General features: G+C 34.8%; 3 protein-coding genes across 3 annotated transcripts; 1 reads left to right on the top strand and 2 right to left on the bottom strand.

Annotated features, from left to right (window-relative positions):
- Positions 1-1,642: 1,642 nt before the first annotated feature.
- LOC143530305 (uncharacterized) lies at positions 1,643-2,378 on the bottom strand. The gene has a single exon (XM_077025872.1). It carries the CDS (start codon positions 2,366-2,368, stop codon positions 1,643-1,645), a length of 726 nt encoding a protein of 241 aa, XP_076881987.1. The 5' UTR covers positions 2,369-2,378.
- Positions 2,379-7,184: 4,806 nt separating this feature from the next.
- Positions 7,185-12,761, bottom strand: LOC143530291 (IQ domain-containing protein IQM6-like). Its single transcript, XM_077025863.1, has 9 exons — positions 12,632-12,761; positions 10,478-10,938; positions 9,594-9,708; positions 9,417-9,482; positions 9,230-9,318; positions 9,046-9,133; positions 8,597-8,836; positions 8,417-8,518; positions 7,185-7,898 (listed from the first exon to the last, which is right to left on the bottom strand). Exons 2-9 carry the CDS (start codon positions 10,921-10,923, stop codon positions 7,185-7,187), a joined length of 1,860 nt encoding a protein of 619 aa, XP_076881978.1. The 5' UTR covers positions 10,924-10,938; positions 12,632-12,761.
- Positions 12,762-16,283: 3,522 nt separating this feature from the next.
- Positions 16,284-16,874, top strand: LOC143530304 (uncharacterized). Its single transcript, XM_077025871.1, has one exon. The coding sequence runs from the start codon at positions 16,284-16,286 to the stop codon at positions 16,872-16,874; it is 591 nt and encodes a 196-aa protein (XP_076881986.1).
- Positions 16,875-17,172: the final 298 nt, after the last annotated feature.

Genomic DNA, 17,172 nt, shown 5'->3' with positions numbered 1-17,172 from the left:
ATACATCATACCTCGAGTATTATTAGGGCCTGGTACCCTCTTCGTAACCATACAACCATCCTTTCCTTCTTTTATTAACTTTATCACATTCATACACATAAGCATACATATCATACTTACCTTATACTTAGCGTTACAACCTGACAGTACGTGCAATATCCGAAGATCGTTCACGTACCGTCAAGCCATCATTCATACATATCACATCATTCACATAAGGCATACACTTATCTCTTAGGATAAGCGTATTAACAAACATATCGAGTATGCACACAGCCCCGAAAGCATAACACATAATTGGGGCTAGAAACTCACCTGAATCCTGTTACGCTCTCCGTTAATAGTTATTCCCTTCTTGAGCTGTGCACGGCTAACTGTATAATATTTACACGTATCAATTAACTACTACTACTCATGTTGTATTTCTATCTTTATATGACCCACAACGGCGAAGTTATCAATTAGGCGAACTTGGCCTTAGGCGAAGTTACCAGTTAGGCGAACTTGGCCTTAGGCGAAGTTATCAATTAGGCGAACTTGGCCTTAGGCGAAGTTACCAGTTAGGCGAACTTGGCCGTAGGCGAAGTTAAGCCTTGAAGGCGAAGTTAAGCTTTGAAGGCGAAGTTAAGCTTTGAAGGCGAAGTTAAGCTTTGAAGGCGAAGTTACCCAGTTCAGCTACGGGTTTAGTTTTTATCAAGCATTTTGGCGATTTTAATACCCTTGTTATGGTTCGACATCACCCACTACGTTCCCTAACCGTTTTCGGTCGTATATATATCCCGTATATACTATAAAGCTTGGACCTTTAAGTAAAAACGTTCAATACTACGTAAACTTTAAAGGTCAAGAACATACCTTTAGCGCTCGTTCGATCTTGGTTAGCTTGTTTATGCACTCTAGATCTCGTGTAATAAGATCTAATACCAACTAACGTTTACTCTCTCTTGGATCTTGCTCGTCTATGGTGTGGGTGTGTTTGGAGTGTGTAGGGACTATGATGGAAATGAAATGAGGGTTTAGGGTTTTAGGTTGGTTTAGGGGATATTTATATCCCTTAAAGCCCATGGACCTAAGGCCCATTCTCATTTAACCCATCTCAATTAATCTAAATCCATGATCCGTTCTTTACTCAATATTAATTAATTAATAACGCGAAATCACTAAACGTAACTTTCTTTATTCAACATTATAAATTTTAGGATGTTACACGTTTCCGTTAGCAAATTTTGCTCACCGGATTTTCCTTGAAAAATAATCGAGCCTCGATCGTCGATTTTCACGCACGACCCATCGCCAAATCTTACATTTCCGGTTATGCTTTCATTCAATTCTGAAAAGAATGACCAGTTTCCTGTCATATGGTTGTTTGCCCCGTTATCCAAATACCACACATTATTCTCTACCTGACTGGTTTCAAATTTCTTGGGTATTAGATTCTGTTCATTCAAAAACACTACCTCATGTACATATGTGTCATCGGCCTTCACTGTTTCTACCACGTTTGCTTCCTGTAACTTTTGTACACGATCCGGGCATTTCGATGCAAACTGTCCCAATTGATCACATCGATAGCAAACCACCATGGAATGGCCTTTCTTTACCTTTTCCTTACCTTTTGACTCAGAACAAAACTCGGTTCGGTTCAGCCCGTTGCCACAACCTCTTCCCCTGTCTCGGTTATTTCGTTTCGGCCACGGCCTCTTGACCCGTTTTCTCCCCGTCTTGAATAAGAGCTTTCACCATTTGAGAGCAATAGGTTACCTTGTGTTTCCATAAATTCTTCCTTGATTCGTTCTTCGTAGGCTTTCAACCTTCCTACGACATCTTCAAACCCGGTTTTGTTCAAATCCAATACTTGTTCTAACGAAGCAACAATTTGAATGTACTTAGAACGAGGAAGTGCCTTTAGAAACTTCTTTACCATCTTTTTCTCTTCAATCTCTTCTCCTAGGGCTGCAGATTTTGAGGCCAAACTTGATAACTTCCCGGCAAAGTCATCAATCGATTCTGAATCACGCATTTTCAGATTATCGAATTCTGTGGTTAGGGTTTGGAGGCGAGCCTCTCTAACCCGATCAGCCCCCAAATGACGGCTTTTGATTGCAGCCCACAGATCTTTTGCAGTTTCCTGATTACCTACTTGCATAATCAGATTTTCGGGTATTGACTGAAACAAAAGTGCTATTGCCAAGTCATTCTTCTCGTCTTCGGCTGAATCCGACCCAATCGTATCCCACACTTTATGAACCTTCAAAACAATTTTCATTCTCATGGCCCATACAGTGTAATTTGTAGTAGTTAACATGGGACAGTGCACGGACGTAGATCCGGCTTCTTTCCCCTTCGGTTGTGGTACAGAATCCCCCATATCTTTCTTACGACGGCTGTACGTAGAAAGTGGTGTAATGGGATCCAGTACTTATATGCAGCACCACTCGATTAAACACAGCTCGTATAATCGAAACAAAACAACAGTTTCAAATCTGAAATAACTCAATCAAACCTGGCTCGTTTAATCACGAGTTCAGCAGCAGCAACTCGGTTTCTAGTTGAACGAGTGAAGGCAGCAGCGGTGCACACCAGCAACGGTGCACAGCTGCGATCAGTGGCGGCGGCTGTGAAACCCTAGGCGGCGGCTGGTGATTATCGATTAGATTCCTTGAACCGGCTCTGATACCAATTCAAGGTCTTCAAAGGAATTAAACGATAATCAATAAACACACAAACGTTAAAGAGATTTTACTTTGTTATTAGGGAAATATAGCTCAAAACCCCTATTACAAACTATCTCTTGTTTTCTTGTTCTTAAACCCTAACTCGGTTAAGATACATTTATATGAAAGACTAACAAACCATAACACCCATAACCCTAGCCCTTCCAGCTAAGACACTTCGAGCCGGCCCACTTGGCCCAACTCGGTAATTAGCCTTCAACCGCTACATTGTAACAAAAACTAAAAGTCATTTCTCATCTCAGAACCTAGTGCATCGATACTTTCTTTTGTGTGTGATTCAAATAATATATACATGTCCTCTATTTCATGTATTCAATTACACTTGTCAACTTACTTCCATCAACATTTTGTTCTTCAGTTAGAGAATATAATTAATTTCTAGCTTTCATCATATTTAATTTCGCAACCTTTGTACTTTCAGTGAGTGACAATCCGTAGGTTTTGTTTTCATTTGTGTGTTGTTCTTCAATTAAAAACTACAACCCAAAATCGTAATTCAATTTCTGTTGTGTATTTTTTCCAATAATTACTCAAATAATCAACTAGATTGTGTTAAGTGAGAAGCCGACCAGACAAAAATGTTTTCCAATAATTACTCAAATAATACCAAATCCTTGTAAAATGGTGTCTGCTCTGAAAGTAAAGCATGATCTGCATGCTCTCCTTTATTGCTCACAACATTACCTTGTGTCCAAATGATATGCCCCCCTAAAGGTTTTTTACTTCCCTACTTTTGGTATTTGTATTTACATATTCTTTTTTATTTTAAAAAATAAGTTATCTTATTTTTCAAAAATATTTGTAAAGTTCATAATATTTCATAAATACGTTGTAAAATTTTTAAGGAATTTGAATATATTTTAAGATTTTATAAAATTTCAAGCATATTTTAGAATGAATTTTTATGAAATTGAAGTATTTGTAAAATGTAAGATTTTCTAAAATTTGTATATATTTATGTATATGAAAGATATATTATTATATTAAATCCTTTGGTTATGAAAAATAAATGTAAAAGATGATGTTGCGAAAAAGTTTAAGGATTGGTGAATGATGGATCTATGAAGCACGAGGACGGCTCCGATGGTAGGGTATCCGTCCTAAGGACGGTTGGGGGACGGAAACACGATGGGGGCATTTCCTAAACAAACCTGCTTAATGGGGACAGATCCAACACCGTTTCGGGGACGTTTCTCTAGCGAATAACATGGTATACCAGCCAAATAGCATATTCCGGCGCCGGTGATAGCAATGCTCGTCGAAAAACCCATGAAGAAGGAGAAGAAGAAAAGTGGTGGCTGGGTTTAGTTTTTTTAGGTTAGATAAACTTTAGACTTAACGTTTAACCTCCTTGAACTTTCATTTGTTTGCATCTATTCAACTTGTTAACTTTTACATAAAAAGTATTAAATTAGGTTATGCATTTTAACATTTAACCATCTCTATCTAGACTAGTTTATATATATATTTGGTCCTGAACTTATAATTTTATACATAAAATGTTTAAAATTGACATTATATATAGATAAAAATTATATACTTATCTATTTTTTATTAATAATTAATTGCCAATGTTTAATATATTTTATTTATATTTTTTGCCATACCTTTGCCATATCCGTATCTTGAATTTTTGGTTTTTGCTGTTTCCCGTACCCGTAGCGTCTCCGTACCCGTTCCCGTGCTAGTTAGTGATGGATGTATTGTTCACGAGAATCCTTTGGTGAAGTATATGTGTGAAACCAATATGCATGGTGAGTATTAGACATGTTTTTTTTTTTAAGAAAATGTCCATACACTACGCATTACGCATGATCTTGTATAAAACTTTTTATCTTCACTTTTAATGGAAATTTATTTCAAATCTTTATCTACTATTAAAAAAATTCATTTTGGCTCATTTTTATTGGTTGATTTTACTATATTCCAAAATTAATAAGCATTTATAGAATTTGTTACTAATAAAATTATTCAAAATTAAAATCATAATAATCATTTTATCTATATAATAAATACAATTAAAGATATTCTTTTTGGCTCATTCCTATTGGTTGATTTTACTATATTTCAAAAATAATAAGCCCTCATAAAATTTGTTACTAATAAAATAATTCAAAATTAAAATCATAATAATCATTTAATTGAATACGTTTTCTCCTAGACAACCAATTATGGACCCATATGCGTTTTCTCTTAGAAGTCGTAACACATGCTGTTTACATTCGGCCTTTCTTATCAGGTAAGGCTCATATTAGAAATTACAAATTTGAGACGCCATATGTGGCAAAGATGGTTAGTAATGGGCTTCGCCATGTTGCTGTATCCAATGATTTGGATTAGGTGATCGTTTCACAAAAGTATTGAAAATTTAATGACAAGAAAAAGACATATTATAATTGAACTATTAATATTTTCTTTTAAGTTGATCTTTTCAGAGAGCTATTTGTATTTGGGGATTTTTTGAATCGGTACGTCATTATAATAATATTATAGTTTCATCTTTCTTTTTTGATTGGTTAAATGCGACAGGATTTTGTGAATATACATAAATCTGTAGCGATAATATTTGGCAACATGACTGCAAGTTGGTCACCCTTTGTCGTAGAGGTGACAATTTTCAATTTTGTGCATGTTACTACTTACAATGTGTTGATTAATTTTTCCATGTAATATGTAATTTTAAGTATCATTATAATATAAAACGTAGTTCTATTAATAATATATGATAATTTTATTGTGTATCATATTTTGTTTACATTTTCTTATAATACGTCTATTTCTTTTAGTAAAAAAATTTGGGCCACTATAACCATCATCTCTTCCAAATTACACAAACATTAATATTAAATATATAAAATAGCCACATTCATTTGGCATAATATATTTATGATGGTTTAAATAGAAATTAGATTAAAATAATTTATAATTCCCTAAAATGAATTTTTAACACATATTGTTGTGACACACTAAATTAAATAAAATATATAGGATTAGTTTTTACAGCAAATTAATTATTCGAGGTAAAACGATCTAATTTATGAATATTCTTGTATCAAACAAAATTAAATAAATATATAGGATTATTTTTCATAGCAAATTAATTATTCAAAGTAAAACGATCTATTTTATGAAAATTTGAAAATGTTTAAGTGAATAAAACAAAATAAGGAGCCCTTTTATATAGTTTTTTTTTTACAGATGGTGTTATGTTCACTAAAATGAATTATTAATTTTGTGATAATTAAAATGCATTTTTATATTTGAGTTAAGGACAAACATAACATTTATTTGAAATAATTTGACACAAATACAAAATTTACAAATTGTTCAAATATATATATATATACAATTGACACCTTCAGATAAAAAAAAATTCTGTTTAAGTTTTTGAAAAGACAGTTTCCTGTTGTAGTTTGGTTTTGTAATGATCAACAAAAGTCTATAGCAAGAGTTGGTATACTTAAAAGACCCGTTTTACACATGATCAACTTTATTTGATTTATCAAGAGTGAAAAGTAGAGACGAACAAAAAATAAATACTTACTTAAATAAGCAAGAGAAAGTTGCAAATAAAACAAAAAATATTATTTATAAGTAAAAATTTGTAACTTTTGAAGTTTATGTTTTAAAGTTTAAAATTTTGTTTATAAACATTCTACAATGTAATGTCATTTTTTGTAAGTCTGTCTTTCAATATTATGTTTTCGTTTGAATATGACTTACAATTATAAATTATATTGTTGTCTCAAAATGCATATTAAAGAAAATGTTGTCGTTTGAATTTATATATACGTTTACTTGGACGGTTTTTTATATTTCTGCCCGTATAATACACGGGTCAATAACCTAGTACTTTTTATTATTTACACTATTACCATACTTGAAATAGTGTTGATTGTTGAATTGTAGAAATAACAAGTAGCAAATAAATATTCATAAAGTAAGAAGTTAATACCCGTTAAACCGCGCTCAAACCAGTCATTCAAATTTAGTACAAAGATAAGGAATTGCTTAAAAGGGTTTTGAACAAAGATGTAATCAACTGTTTAAAAAAATGAAAACTCATATGAAAACTGTAGAACTAATGTTTCTCATTTCGTATAACATTGTGCCTCTTTATGTTATGTATTAACTTAATTCCGGTGACCTGGCCCGACCCAACCCAAACCTAGAGAAATATGTAAACTGATTGGGTACATATCCAAAAACCAATCAATGTAATATCAAGAGTTTCTTATAAATTCCAACTGATTTCAAGTTTCATGGTGTTGCTATTTTCACAAAAACAGGTGGAGTTCAAACTTTTTCTTGAAAACTCCGTCTAATTTCAAGATTTACCTTGCAGCTGATTTTTAACAAGACAAACAGAATATTACAAAAGAATTCCTACACACTTTTACCTTTTTTCCTTCCAAGTTTCAAACTTTTCTAAAAATTAGTTATCATATACTAATTCCCCGAAAAAAGTGGGCTTTTCTCGGGTTTCTTCTTTGCTGGACTAGTTGCTTCTTGATGCATACGGTTAACGAAACCAACCCTTTTAGGAGATGTGGAAATAGTTCTTGGTGACAAACACATTTCCTCCATGGCACGCGCTTGTAGCTCCAGCGGGTAATCCCTAACACACCCGATACGGGGCCCGGCTCCTGTGGTCCACCGACAACTAAGTTGTTTAGCCAATTGGAATGATTTGTTTCCTTTATGTGAGTTTATCCTCTTCAAGATCTTCTCATGTGAGACCTTTTCATCATAAGTTTCATTAACTTCATCATAATCAAAAAGATTCCTTTTCGATACCATAAGTTCGATATCAGATAGAAACTCCTCTGCTGTATCATATTCAGTCGTGCTATCGCTGTTATATTCATGTTCAGTTTCCAGTTCGGGTTTAGGTCCTGGTTTGGGTTCAGATTCTAGAGCTTTTTTCTGGAAAGCTAAAATGATTTTTTCGTTATTCGGGATTTCAAGGTTTGTTATCTTTGACTTTATATCGGTTGTCAAACGAAGGCGTTTGACTTTTCGGTCTTTTTTCGAGTTCATTCGGTGGTAGGTTTTGGTGGTTGTTTCTATCGGGCCTCCAAATATTATAGGTTCAGATACACTGTTTCGCATCCCAAATCCCGCCACTTCAAAAGAAACTTCTTCACCATCGTCTGGGCTTTTCTGCAAGATTATGAATCTTGGACCATAAATCATGAACTTTGACCATGAATCTTGAGGACATGATAGTCAAGATATGGAAATATAGGTGGCAAAATTGATGGGTTGGGTTAACGGGTGAATCTTTATGGTGGATCAGAACAGGTCAGATTGATCCACCAAAAAAATGACTTTTTTCTTTAGTTCACAAAAAAAAAAAAGTTTAGCTTTAATTAAATGAGCCATTATTAAAATTTTAAATAGTTGACCAAATAACAATAAAATTGAGCACACGTTGACTCATTTTGTTTAAACCTATTATAACATTATTTACTATAATCAGTTGACCAATTTGTTAGTGTATCTTCATAATGTTATGTCATTTGATACTTTCTTATTTTATCCAAAATGACCCGTTTTGACCCCAACCAAAATGACCTTTTTTTTTAAACAGCCTGTTCTGACCCAAAACCATCCTGGCCCAAACCTGTCAGACCCATTAGCCCGCTGACCCGACCCTCCCGTTTTGCCAGTTATTTTACCTTGACAGCATGGAGATCGACATGGTGTTGCTCAAGGAATGACATGAAAGCATCAAAGTTTTCCTCGGTTGGGAGATAATGTCCACTATGAGGCCAAACAGCCTATCAATAATTAAAACTAATATTATTCTCAGCAAGATTATATTATATAAAAATATATAAATGATTATAAACACATACCTCTAAAATACCATCTCTAATAACCAGTCGACCAGCAGATATTGTAGCTCCACCAGCTAGAAAACTTGAATGTTGAAATTTGCCTTTTTGTTTCGTCCCGATATATAAAACCATTGATGTGCTAAGCACAAATATCCACTTGGTGTCCTCCGGTCCACCCGTTGTATCAATCACAGTCTTACTCACTTTGTACATGAATTTCCCGTCTTCCACTATAACTTCATATGCCTCCCTTTCAGTCTGTAAAATAAAAGATATACGTTTAAGTATCGTATCTAACACGTTAACTTATAATAGATCGAGGTGTATTTAGAATAGATAAAATTATATTTAACGCAATAAGTAATTAGGAAAGTTACAAAAAATTCTGGATAATAAGTGTTGACCCGCACAAAATCAGCCATTTGACCCATTACCAGTTCGGCCAATTTGGCACCTCAAATACTTACCGGGCCAAGATACTTGATGCATTGCTGAAGAAGCTTTGTTCTTGGGCATCTTTCAAGATTCACCTCTTTTCCTTCCCCAATGTCGAGCCTGAGATAATAATAATATCATACAATATGTATTTAGACATTTTAATATGTTGACTTTAGAGAAAAAAAAAGATTGTTGTGGTGTGCTGAATCTTACCAATAAAAAAAGGGTTGTCTACTCTCACAATGAAGCCATTTCGCATAATAAAATTGAAGATTATGACCATAACGATGTCGAGGATCAATCTGTTAGCATAAGAAAGAATAAATCATTGAATAATCGTTAAACGCTTGATTTTGATTGATGCGTTTATGATAACAATTAACATAGTGTGAATACTTACTGCTTCGAGCCAATGTTGTAAGGCAAGTTTTCGAGCCTTTTCGTTTTTTGACAAACCTTTCCCCACCTGCCATTGCAGAAACAAACATTAAAAAATGGGAAACAAGAGTAACAAAGGTGTTTTAACCCGTTGTCCATCTAAGTGGGATATGGGTCTACTTATTAAAGATATGTGTACCTTAGCAGCTCGGGTTCTTGCTCTTGACCAACGTGAAACAACAGTTTCTGGTTTCTCGACTTCAAAGAATGATACCGAGCTGCATTTCAGCTGGGCGTAATCTAACAGCTTCCACCTACACAAAACGTAAATGTACAAGAAAAACATTATTTTAAGGATGAATTTAGAGCTATTTAAAAAGCTTGTGGCTCAATCAAAATCGCCTCATTTGTAAACAAGCTGAGCTTAGCCGGATCGGTTTGTAAATGAGCCAAGCCGGATTGGTTTGTAAACGATAGTTTTTAAACAAGCCAAGCTGGGACGGTTTTTAAACAAGCTGAGCCCAAGCCAAACTAAGCTCAGATAGTTTAGCTGGCTTGTTGGCTCATTTAAATTAAGGCCCAAATTTTAATATAAATTATAACCCAAAAGTATAATCTAAATTTTAATATAAATAAATTATAACCCAAATATATACCTCAAACTATAATATGTTTAAATGATAAACTTGTTAGTTTATTAATTATGTGCTATGTGATTGTTAAAAATATTTTTTTCCATTTAATTTTGTTAAAAATATATAAAATTATATGTATAAATGTGTTTTTTACATGTAAAAATGAATTTTTTATTATTTTTTTACATGTAAAAGACATGGTTTCCAGTTCCCTGCTTCTTTGTGGTTCCCTTTTGAACCTGCGCCTATATATATTAGGTGTAAAAATATATAATTAATTTTTTTAAACAAACAAGTTGGCTCAATAAGCCACGAGCCAGCTTGACCTATTTATAGACCGAGCTTGACTTCAACATTTCAGCTCGTTAACATGAATAAGCCGAGCCGAGCCCAACCTGACTCGACCCGTTTACAAAAAATTAAACCAAGTAAAACAAAGAGAGCTAACCAGCTTTGCTCAGCGAAAACTGCGCAGTCAGCTAGCTGTCTTCTGGTTCTAAAACTTTTATATGTTTTCTGCAGCTTAACCGCAGCCACATCACGGTTCATGAGTGGCTTAGCTGATGGTGACTCAGGTCCTGGTGTTTTTGGCTCAGACACTTGAGATGCAACTCTCTTTATTTTAGGTTGTGGCAATGGCTTTCCCGATGGTGGCTCAGGTCCTTGTTTCTTGAGTTCCCTCCCGTTAAAGCTTAAAGACCCGCGAATCATCATACTTGATTTAAAAGACTTCACTTTTGCAAGCTTAGGAGAATGATGATCATCAAAACTGAAGGATCTTAGCAATGTCCTCACATTGTTTTCTTTAAAACATAATGATTTGGACACTATTGATTCGATGTGATCATCTAGGTCATTCATATTTGCTAATGGACATGAAAAAGATAACCACATTTGTATTAACAAAGCCTGGTAAATGAGAGAAAGTTATAATGGTATAGCTTCCAAAAAAAAATGCAAACTATATAGTTCATAAACTCATATAAAATTCATTTGTTCACACACAAAAATCTTAAGAGCATCTTTTATATGAAAATAAAGCAGGCTAGATGTTCCTTCACCTGTTTTTGTGAAAAAAAATGTTTTCTCTATTGCATGTAACACATATATATATATATATATATATATATATATATATATATATATTTTTACCGCTATCTACTATTACCCTTCCATAGCAGGTAAAATGGTCATATGGTGACGTAGCACCGGTTCTAGAGTTTTTCAAGGAATTAGCGAAGGTCACCGATTTACACGAAAAACCGAAAGTACGTTGCATGAAATAGAAAAATGACTTTTTCTAACATACAATTAAAAAAGTGAAAGTGAGTTACATCGTGATGTAACAAGACACAATAAACTCATATAAAATTCATTTGTTCACACACAAAAATCTTAAGAGCATCTTTTATATGAAAATAAAGCAGGCTAGATGTTCCTTCACCTGTTTTTGTGAAAAAAAATGTTTTCTCTATTGCATGTAACATATATATATATATATATATATATATATATATATATATATTTTTCTAACATACAATTAAAAAAGTGAAAGTGAGTTACATCATGATGTAACAAGACACAATAAACTCATATAAAATTCATTTGTTCACACACAAAAATCTTAAGAGCATCTTTTATATGAAAATAAAGCAGGCTAGATGTTCCTTCACCTGTTTTTGTGAAAAAAAATGTTTTCTCTATTGCATGTAACATATATATATATATATATATATATATATATATATATATATATATATATATATTTACCGCTATCTACTATTACCCTTCCATAGCAGGTAAAATGGTCATATGGTGACGTAGCACCGGTTCTAGAGTTTTTCAAGGAATTAGCGAAGGTCACCGATTTACACGAAAAACCGAAAGTACGTTGCATGAAATAGAAAAATGACTTTTTCTAACATACAATTAAAAAAGTGAAAGTGAGTTACATCATGATGTAACAAGACACAATAAAATACAATTCAGCCCTAATCTTAAAACAAAAAACTGGGTCTATTCACAAGAATTATTATAAGAAATATGGAATCAGTATATCCATAAAGCCAAAAATTCCAAAACCTAATCTCGAGTTGTTGGCCATAAATCAACCACACACACATTTAATCAAGAAAAACCCAACATATTACCAAAAACATCAAATTTGTGACCACCTGTTACAAAAAAAGGTCAAAAGAAACAAAACCCATATGCAGAAATTCAAACTTCCCAGCCCCATTTCAAGTTTGCAGCCAGAAAAAATCACTGTAAACCAAGAATGACATATACAGATACACATACACATACACATACACACACTTGATCAAGAAACACAAAGCATCAAGCTTGAGGCTTTAATCAACAAAAAGAAAAAAACCCATTTCAAGATTTTAGCTAGAAATCACTGGAAACCAAGAATGATACACACACTTGATCAAGAAACAGAGAGCATACAACAATAAAGCATCAAGCTTGAAAACCCATTTCAAGATTTTAGCCAGAAATCAACCTAAACAGAAAATGAGATATCCATAATCCACACAAACAGATGTATAAAAGAAAATGAAAGAATAAAAATGCATAAAGTTAAGACTAGTACTACCTTCAATTGAGTCAATTCTCGGTTGGTGGTACAAGATTAAAAACCGGTTGTACTTGCCAGTGAGGAAGATTCAAAATATACTCAAATAGAATATATATATTTTCTCTCTCACACACACAAAATGTGTTTGTGTGTGTGAAGATCTTGAGGGAGTGTAGTATGGGTAGAATGAAGGTAATATAGAGAGAGAGAATTGGTGGAATGATTCAGGGTGACTAGTGAGGAAGCTTCTTCTTCCGACCAAAAAGACCAAGACCAAAGAACAAGGGCAAATCATCTTTTAGGCATTGAATGTACTAAATGGGCTTTACGCCGCGTATAGGGCTATACACTGCGTATTGGCTTTTGTATATTGTTGGAACCCCGCTCCCTTCCCTCCCTCTCCACCATTTTCCTTTATTTTTCCTTTATTTTTTTTTCTTAACCCTCACCCTCTTCATTCAACCAACACCAACAACCATATATGTTTCCGGAGTCGGACGAGGAGATACCGGATGGCTAACGGTCAGTCGGAGTTAAACCATGTATGTTTCATGAGTCGGACGAGGAGATGCCGGACGCCGCTAACGGTCAGTCGGAGTTAAACCAGGTTTCGTTTTATCTTTATTTTTTACATGTTAGGACAGAGATTTGGTGAATGGTTTACTTTAGAAATTTGTCTAGGCACCGACCGTTTGACGGTAACCCTAGTTCGCCGGGCCTCCTAAAATTAAAATAGATTTCCCGTATTGTTACCGTTAGCGCTAAAATTTTTATTATATTATTACTATTAAAATATTAATATTATTATTAAGATATTGTTATTATGAAAATATTATGGTTAGTAAAATAAAATACTATTATTGTATTTATTAAAATAGTATTATTATTATTAAAATAATAATATTTAAATACTATTTAAATATAAATTATTATATTTTTATTATTATTATTAAAATAATTATAGTAAAATACTATTAAAATATTAATTATTATATTATTATTATTTTTATTCTAAACATATAATTATTAGTATTAAAGCATTAATTTTTCTATTATTATTAGTACTAAAATATTATTATTATTAGGCACCTGATGTATGCCAGAGAGTCAGACGCCGGGGTTAGGCAGCGACGCAAGACTTTCGGAGGTATGTTTGTATAGTGTATTGTATAATATAATATAATATAATATAATATTATATTATGTTATGTTATATTGTATTATGTTATATTTATGTTAGAAAGTTTTTCTAGAAAAGTCCATCAGTGTTGTCTTGTTATGGTTTTTTTTTTGCCTTTTTTTTATTTCTTTTCTTTTCTTTTGTTATTTTTAATGTTATTTATGATTATTATTAATATTAATATTATTTACTTATCAATAACATATTATTATTCGAAATTCGATAACGGGCGTTCAGTAGCAGGACTTATTTGAGAAAATTAATTGTGCGAGACGAACTTATAATTTATTGGTTGGTTCCGTTATGGGCATCTTGAATCAGTTACAGTGGCTTACTTGGAAAAACTGGCATTTCCAAACGAACTTTCAATTTCTTGGCCGCTTGCGTTATCGACATCTCAAATTTGGCTCTTCGATTTCTTCGAACTCCAACGGTCTTGACCGTCAGTCACCACCGACATCCGTAGTTGTGTTCACTCAAACACATATGAGTGGTCACTAAGCTTAATTTTAGGCTTGTTATTAGTTTTATTTTTAGTTGGGGGTATTCTAAGTTGATCATCTTGCGTATATTAAGAGAATTATCAGCTTATATATATATATATATATATATATACGTATATATATATAGTAGATGTGCGGTATAAAAATTCATTGCGCCGACATAACCAGCAGCAGATCGAGATACTAGTTTGATGAGTTTGAATCTCTCGGATCCGCGGTATCCGCTAACAGCAACGAGAACGGGAACCTCTACTTTGGAGAGATAGGTGGAAATTCGGTCATTGCTCCAACATAACGAGCACCAGATTGAGATATTAGTTCGGATTTAGCTGAACCGGTTGACACGTATGCAGACATGGATTTAGGGTTCGGTGTTGACGCGGATATTAACAAGGTTGTTTACAGCATTGGTTGACAGGTTTGCATAATACACATTGAAAGCACAAACTCAAACAACAATCCATACAATAGCAATTGTCTTCGTTGTTTTTCTCTTCTTCTTGTTTGACTGGTCGTTGAAGAGAATTGCTATTGTATGGATTGTTGTTTGAGTTTGTGTTTTCATTGTGTATTATGCAAACGTGTTAATATCAACGTCAGCACTGAGCCTAAATCCACGTCAGCATACATGTCAACCGGTTCAGGTAAGTCCGGGCTAATATCTCAGTCTGGTGCTCGTTAAGCTGGAGCAATGACCGAATTTCCACTTATCTGTCCAAAGTATGGGCTCAAGTTCTCGCTGCCGTTAACGGATACGAGAGGCTCAAACTCATCAAACTAGTGTCTCAATCTGCTGCTGGTTATGTAGGCGCAATGAATTCTTATACCGCACATCTACTATATATGTATACGTATATATATACGCCGATAATTCTTTAATATACGCAACATGACCAACTTAGAATACCCACAACTAAATATAAAACTAATAACAAGCCTAAGCTTAAGCTTAGTGACGACTGATATGTGTTTGAGTGAACACAACTACAGTTGCCGGTGGTGGCCGAAGGTCAAGACCGTTGGAGTTTGAAGAAATCGAAGAGGCGGATTTGAGATGCCGATACCGAGAGCATCCAAGAAAGGGTTCGTTTGGCACTGCCAGTTTTTCCCAAGGTAATCACCGTAACTGATTCAAGATGTCCATAACGATATCAGCCAATAAATTGAAGGGTCGTTTTGCAATGTCAATTTTCTCATAGAAGCCCTGCTACCGAACACGCTTTGCCGAATTGTGAATAGTAATATATTATTCATAAATAAAATAATATTAATAATAATAATTATAAATAACAAAAAAAAAAGAAAAAAAAAACAAAAAACATAACAAGACAAGCTGGTTGGTTTTTCTAGAAAAGCTCCCCTATACGCCGCGTATAGGCCTATACGCGGCGTATTAGTTTGATTCCAACCCGCCCTACAAAAGCTGGGCAAGATTGTCAACTCATACCTTATACGCCGCGTATAAGCCTATACGCGTCGTATTGCTTTTGCTGAATTATTGGAGCCCGGCTCCCCTCCCTTCCTTCCTTTCCTTTCTTTATTATAAACGGAGACGTTGTATCTCTCAACGTTTAACAAAAAAACAACACAACATTTGTACTATATATAGCCAGAATGTCTTGGTTTAACCATTTATTTCAAGAGGATGTTGAGTCGTTCTGGAGGAGGCTTAATTTTGATCCAGCCTGTCCGCCGAACGAAGAGCCAGACTACGCAGCAGGTCTACGGGACATCACAGATACGCTATCATCCATAGATGACCCTAATCAAAAGAAAAGTTTTTTATTACAAATATGTTATCATCCATAGAAAAGCCAGACTACGCAGCAGCTCCTATAACCCATCCTCGTCACAGGGGCCCAGCCAAGAAACCCCCACCCCATCCTCGCTGACTCGTTCGTTATCCCAGTCAGCGTCACGGTTTAAAACTCCTCGTGGACGACCTAAGACATCAAAACCTACGGGAGCTCACCTCGGGTTTCCTTTGATGGTTTCGCCAGCGCAAGTACCGGCGATAGAAACGTTTAGGAGCGTCATTCCAAGCTGGGCCCAGCCATTCGTCGCAGACATCAAAAACGTATGCCCATACGGTAACTGCGGTTTTCGATCAATCGCAGTGGGTTTGGGGATACATGAGAAAGTTTGGTCGGATATTAGGCGGGCGATGCAGAACGAGATAGAAACGAACGAAGGGTGGTGGAGGGCGATGTTCAACAAAGAGGATGACAGATTGTACGGCTGGGTTCATTCCAGCATTCCATACTACAACACGGTCAAACCGGCGCCGACGAGTCGTTGGTTCAGCTTACCCGGTCACGGGCACGTGGCTGCTCAGACATACGCGTGTGTGTTAGTCAACCTAGCTGGCAATCAGACCGAATCTTACTTCCCATTGAGAATCGGTCCTGACTTGGTTCCGGATCCACAGGTTATAGGCATCACTAACTGGGGAGGTGATCACTGGATATATATCAACCTGGTAGGGGATTTCCCAATGCCTACGCCAAACCTTAATTGGGAAAGAAGCGCCGTACCGGGACTATCAGACGCGGCGTATATCCCTATACGCGGCGTCTGATATAATTTTTTTTTATTTTCTGTTTTATTATAAATATTAGTATTAATATTATTATTAATATTATTATAAATATTATTATTAATATTTATTATTATTATTATTATTGATGTTATTGTTATAATTATTCTTATTATTTGTTATTATTATAGTTTGTGGACGACGAGATTGAGGCCGAGCTCGAGCAAGTGGGGCGGGGCTAGGGCTATGTCCGTGGCCGGGGCCGGGGCCAGGGGCGGGGCCGCGGACCCTCCAAGGGCAACGACGTGTTGCTCACCTACCCTCATGTGCAGTTTGATGA

This window comes from Bidens hawaiensis, unplaced genomic scaffold (assembly GCF_021521415.1).
Source record: "Bidens hawaiensis isolate Kalapana, Puna unplaced genomic scaffold, B.hawaiensis_p1.1 tig00008893_1, whole genome shotgun sequence".
In the NCBI taxonomy this organism is placed as follows: domain Eukaryota; kingdom Viridiplantae; phylum Streptophyta; class Magnoliopsida; order Asterales; family Asteraceae; genus Bidens; species Bidens hawaiensis.
Note: the sequence above shows the minus strand (reverse complement) of the source record. Positions and strands in the feature narration are given on the sequence as shown.

Excerpts from the sequence above, each read along its gene's own strand:
- LOC143530305 (XM_077025872.1), bottom strand. The coding sequence starts at position 2,368 with ATGGGGGATTCTGTACCACAACCGAAGGGGAAAGAAGCCGGATCTACG.
- LOC143530291 (XM_077025863.1), bottom strand. The coding sequence starts at position 10,923 with ATGTGGTTATCTTTTTCATGTCCATTAGCAAATATGAATGACCTAGAT. Across the intron at positions 9,483-9,593 it reads CAAGAACCCGAGCTGCTAAG|GTGGGGAAAGGTTTGTCAAA; the intron begins GTACACATATCT and ends CTGCAATGGCAG. Across the intron at positions 8,837-9,045 it reads GCATCAAGTATCTTGGCCCG|ACTGAAAGGGAGGCATATGA; the intron begins GTAAGTATTTGA and ends TTTATTTTACAG.
- LOC143530304 (XM_077025871.1), top strand. The coding sequence starts at position 16,284 with ATGGTTTCGCCAGCGCAAGTACCGGCGATAGAAACGTTTAGGAGCGTC.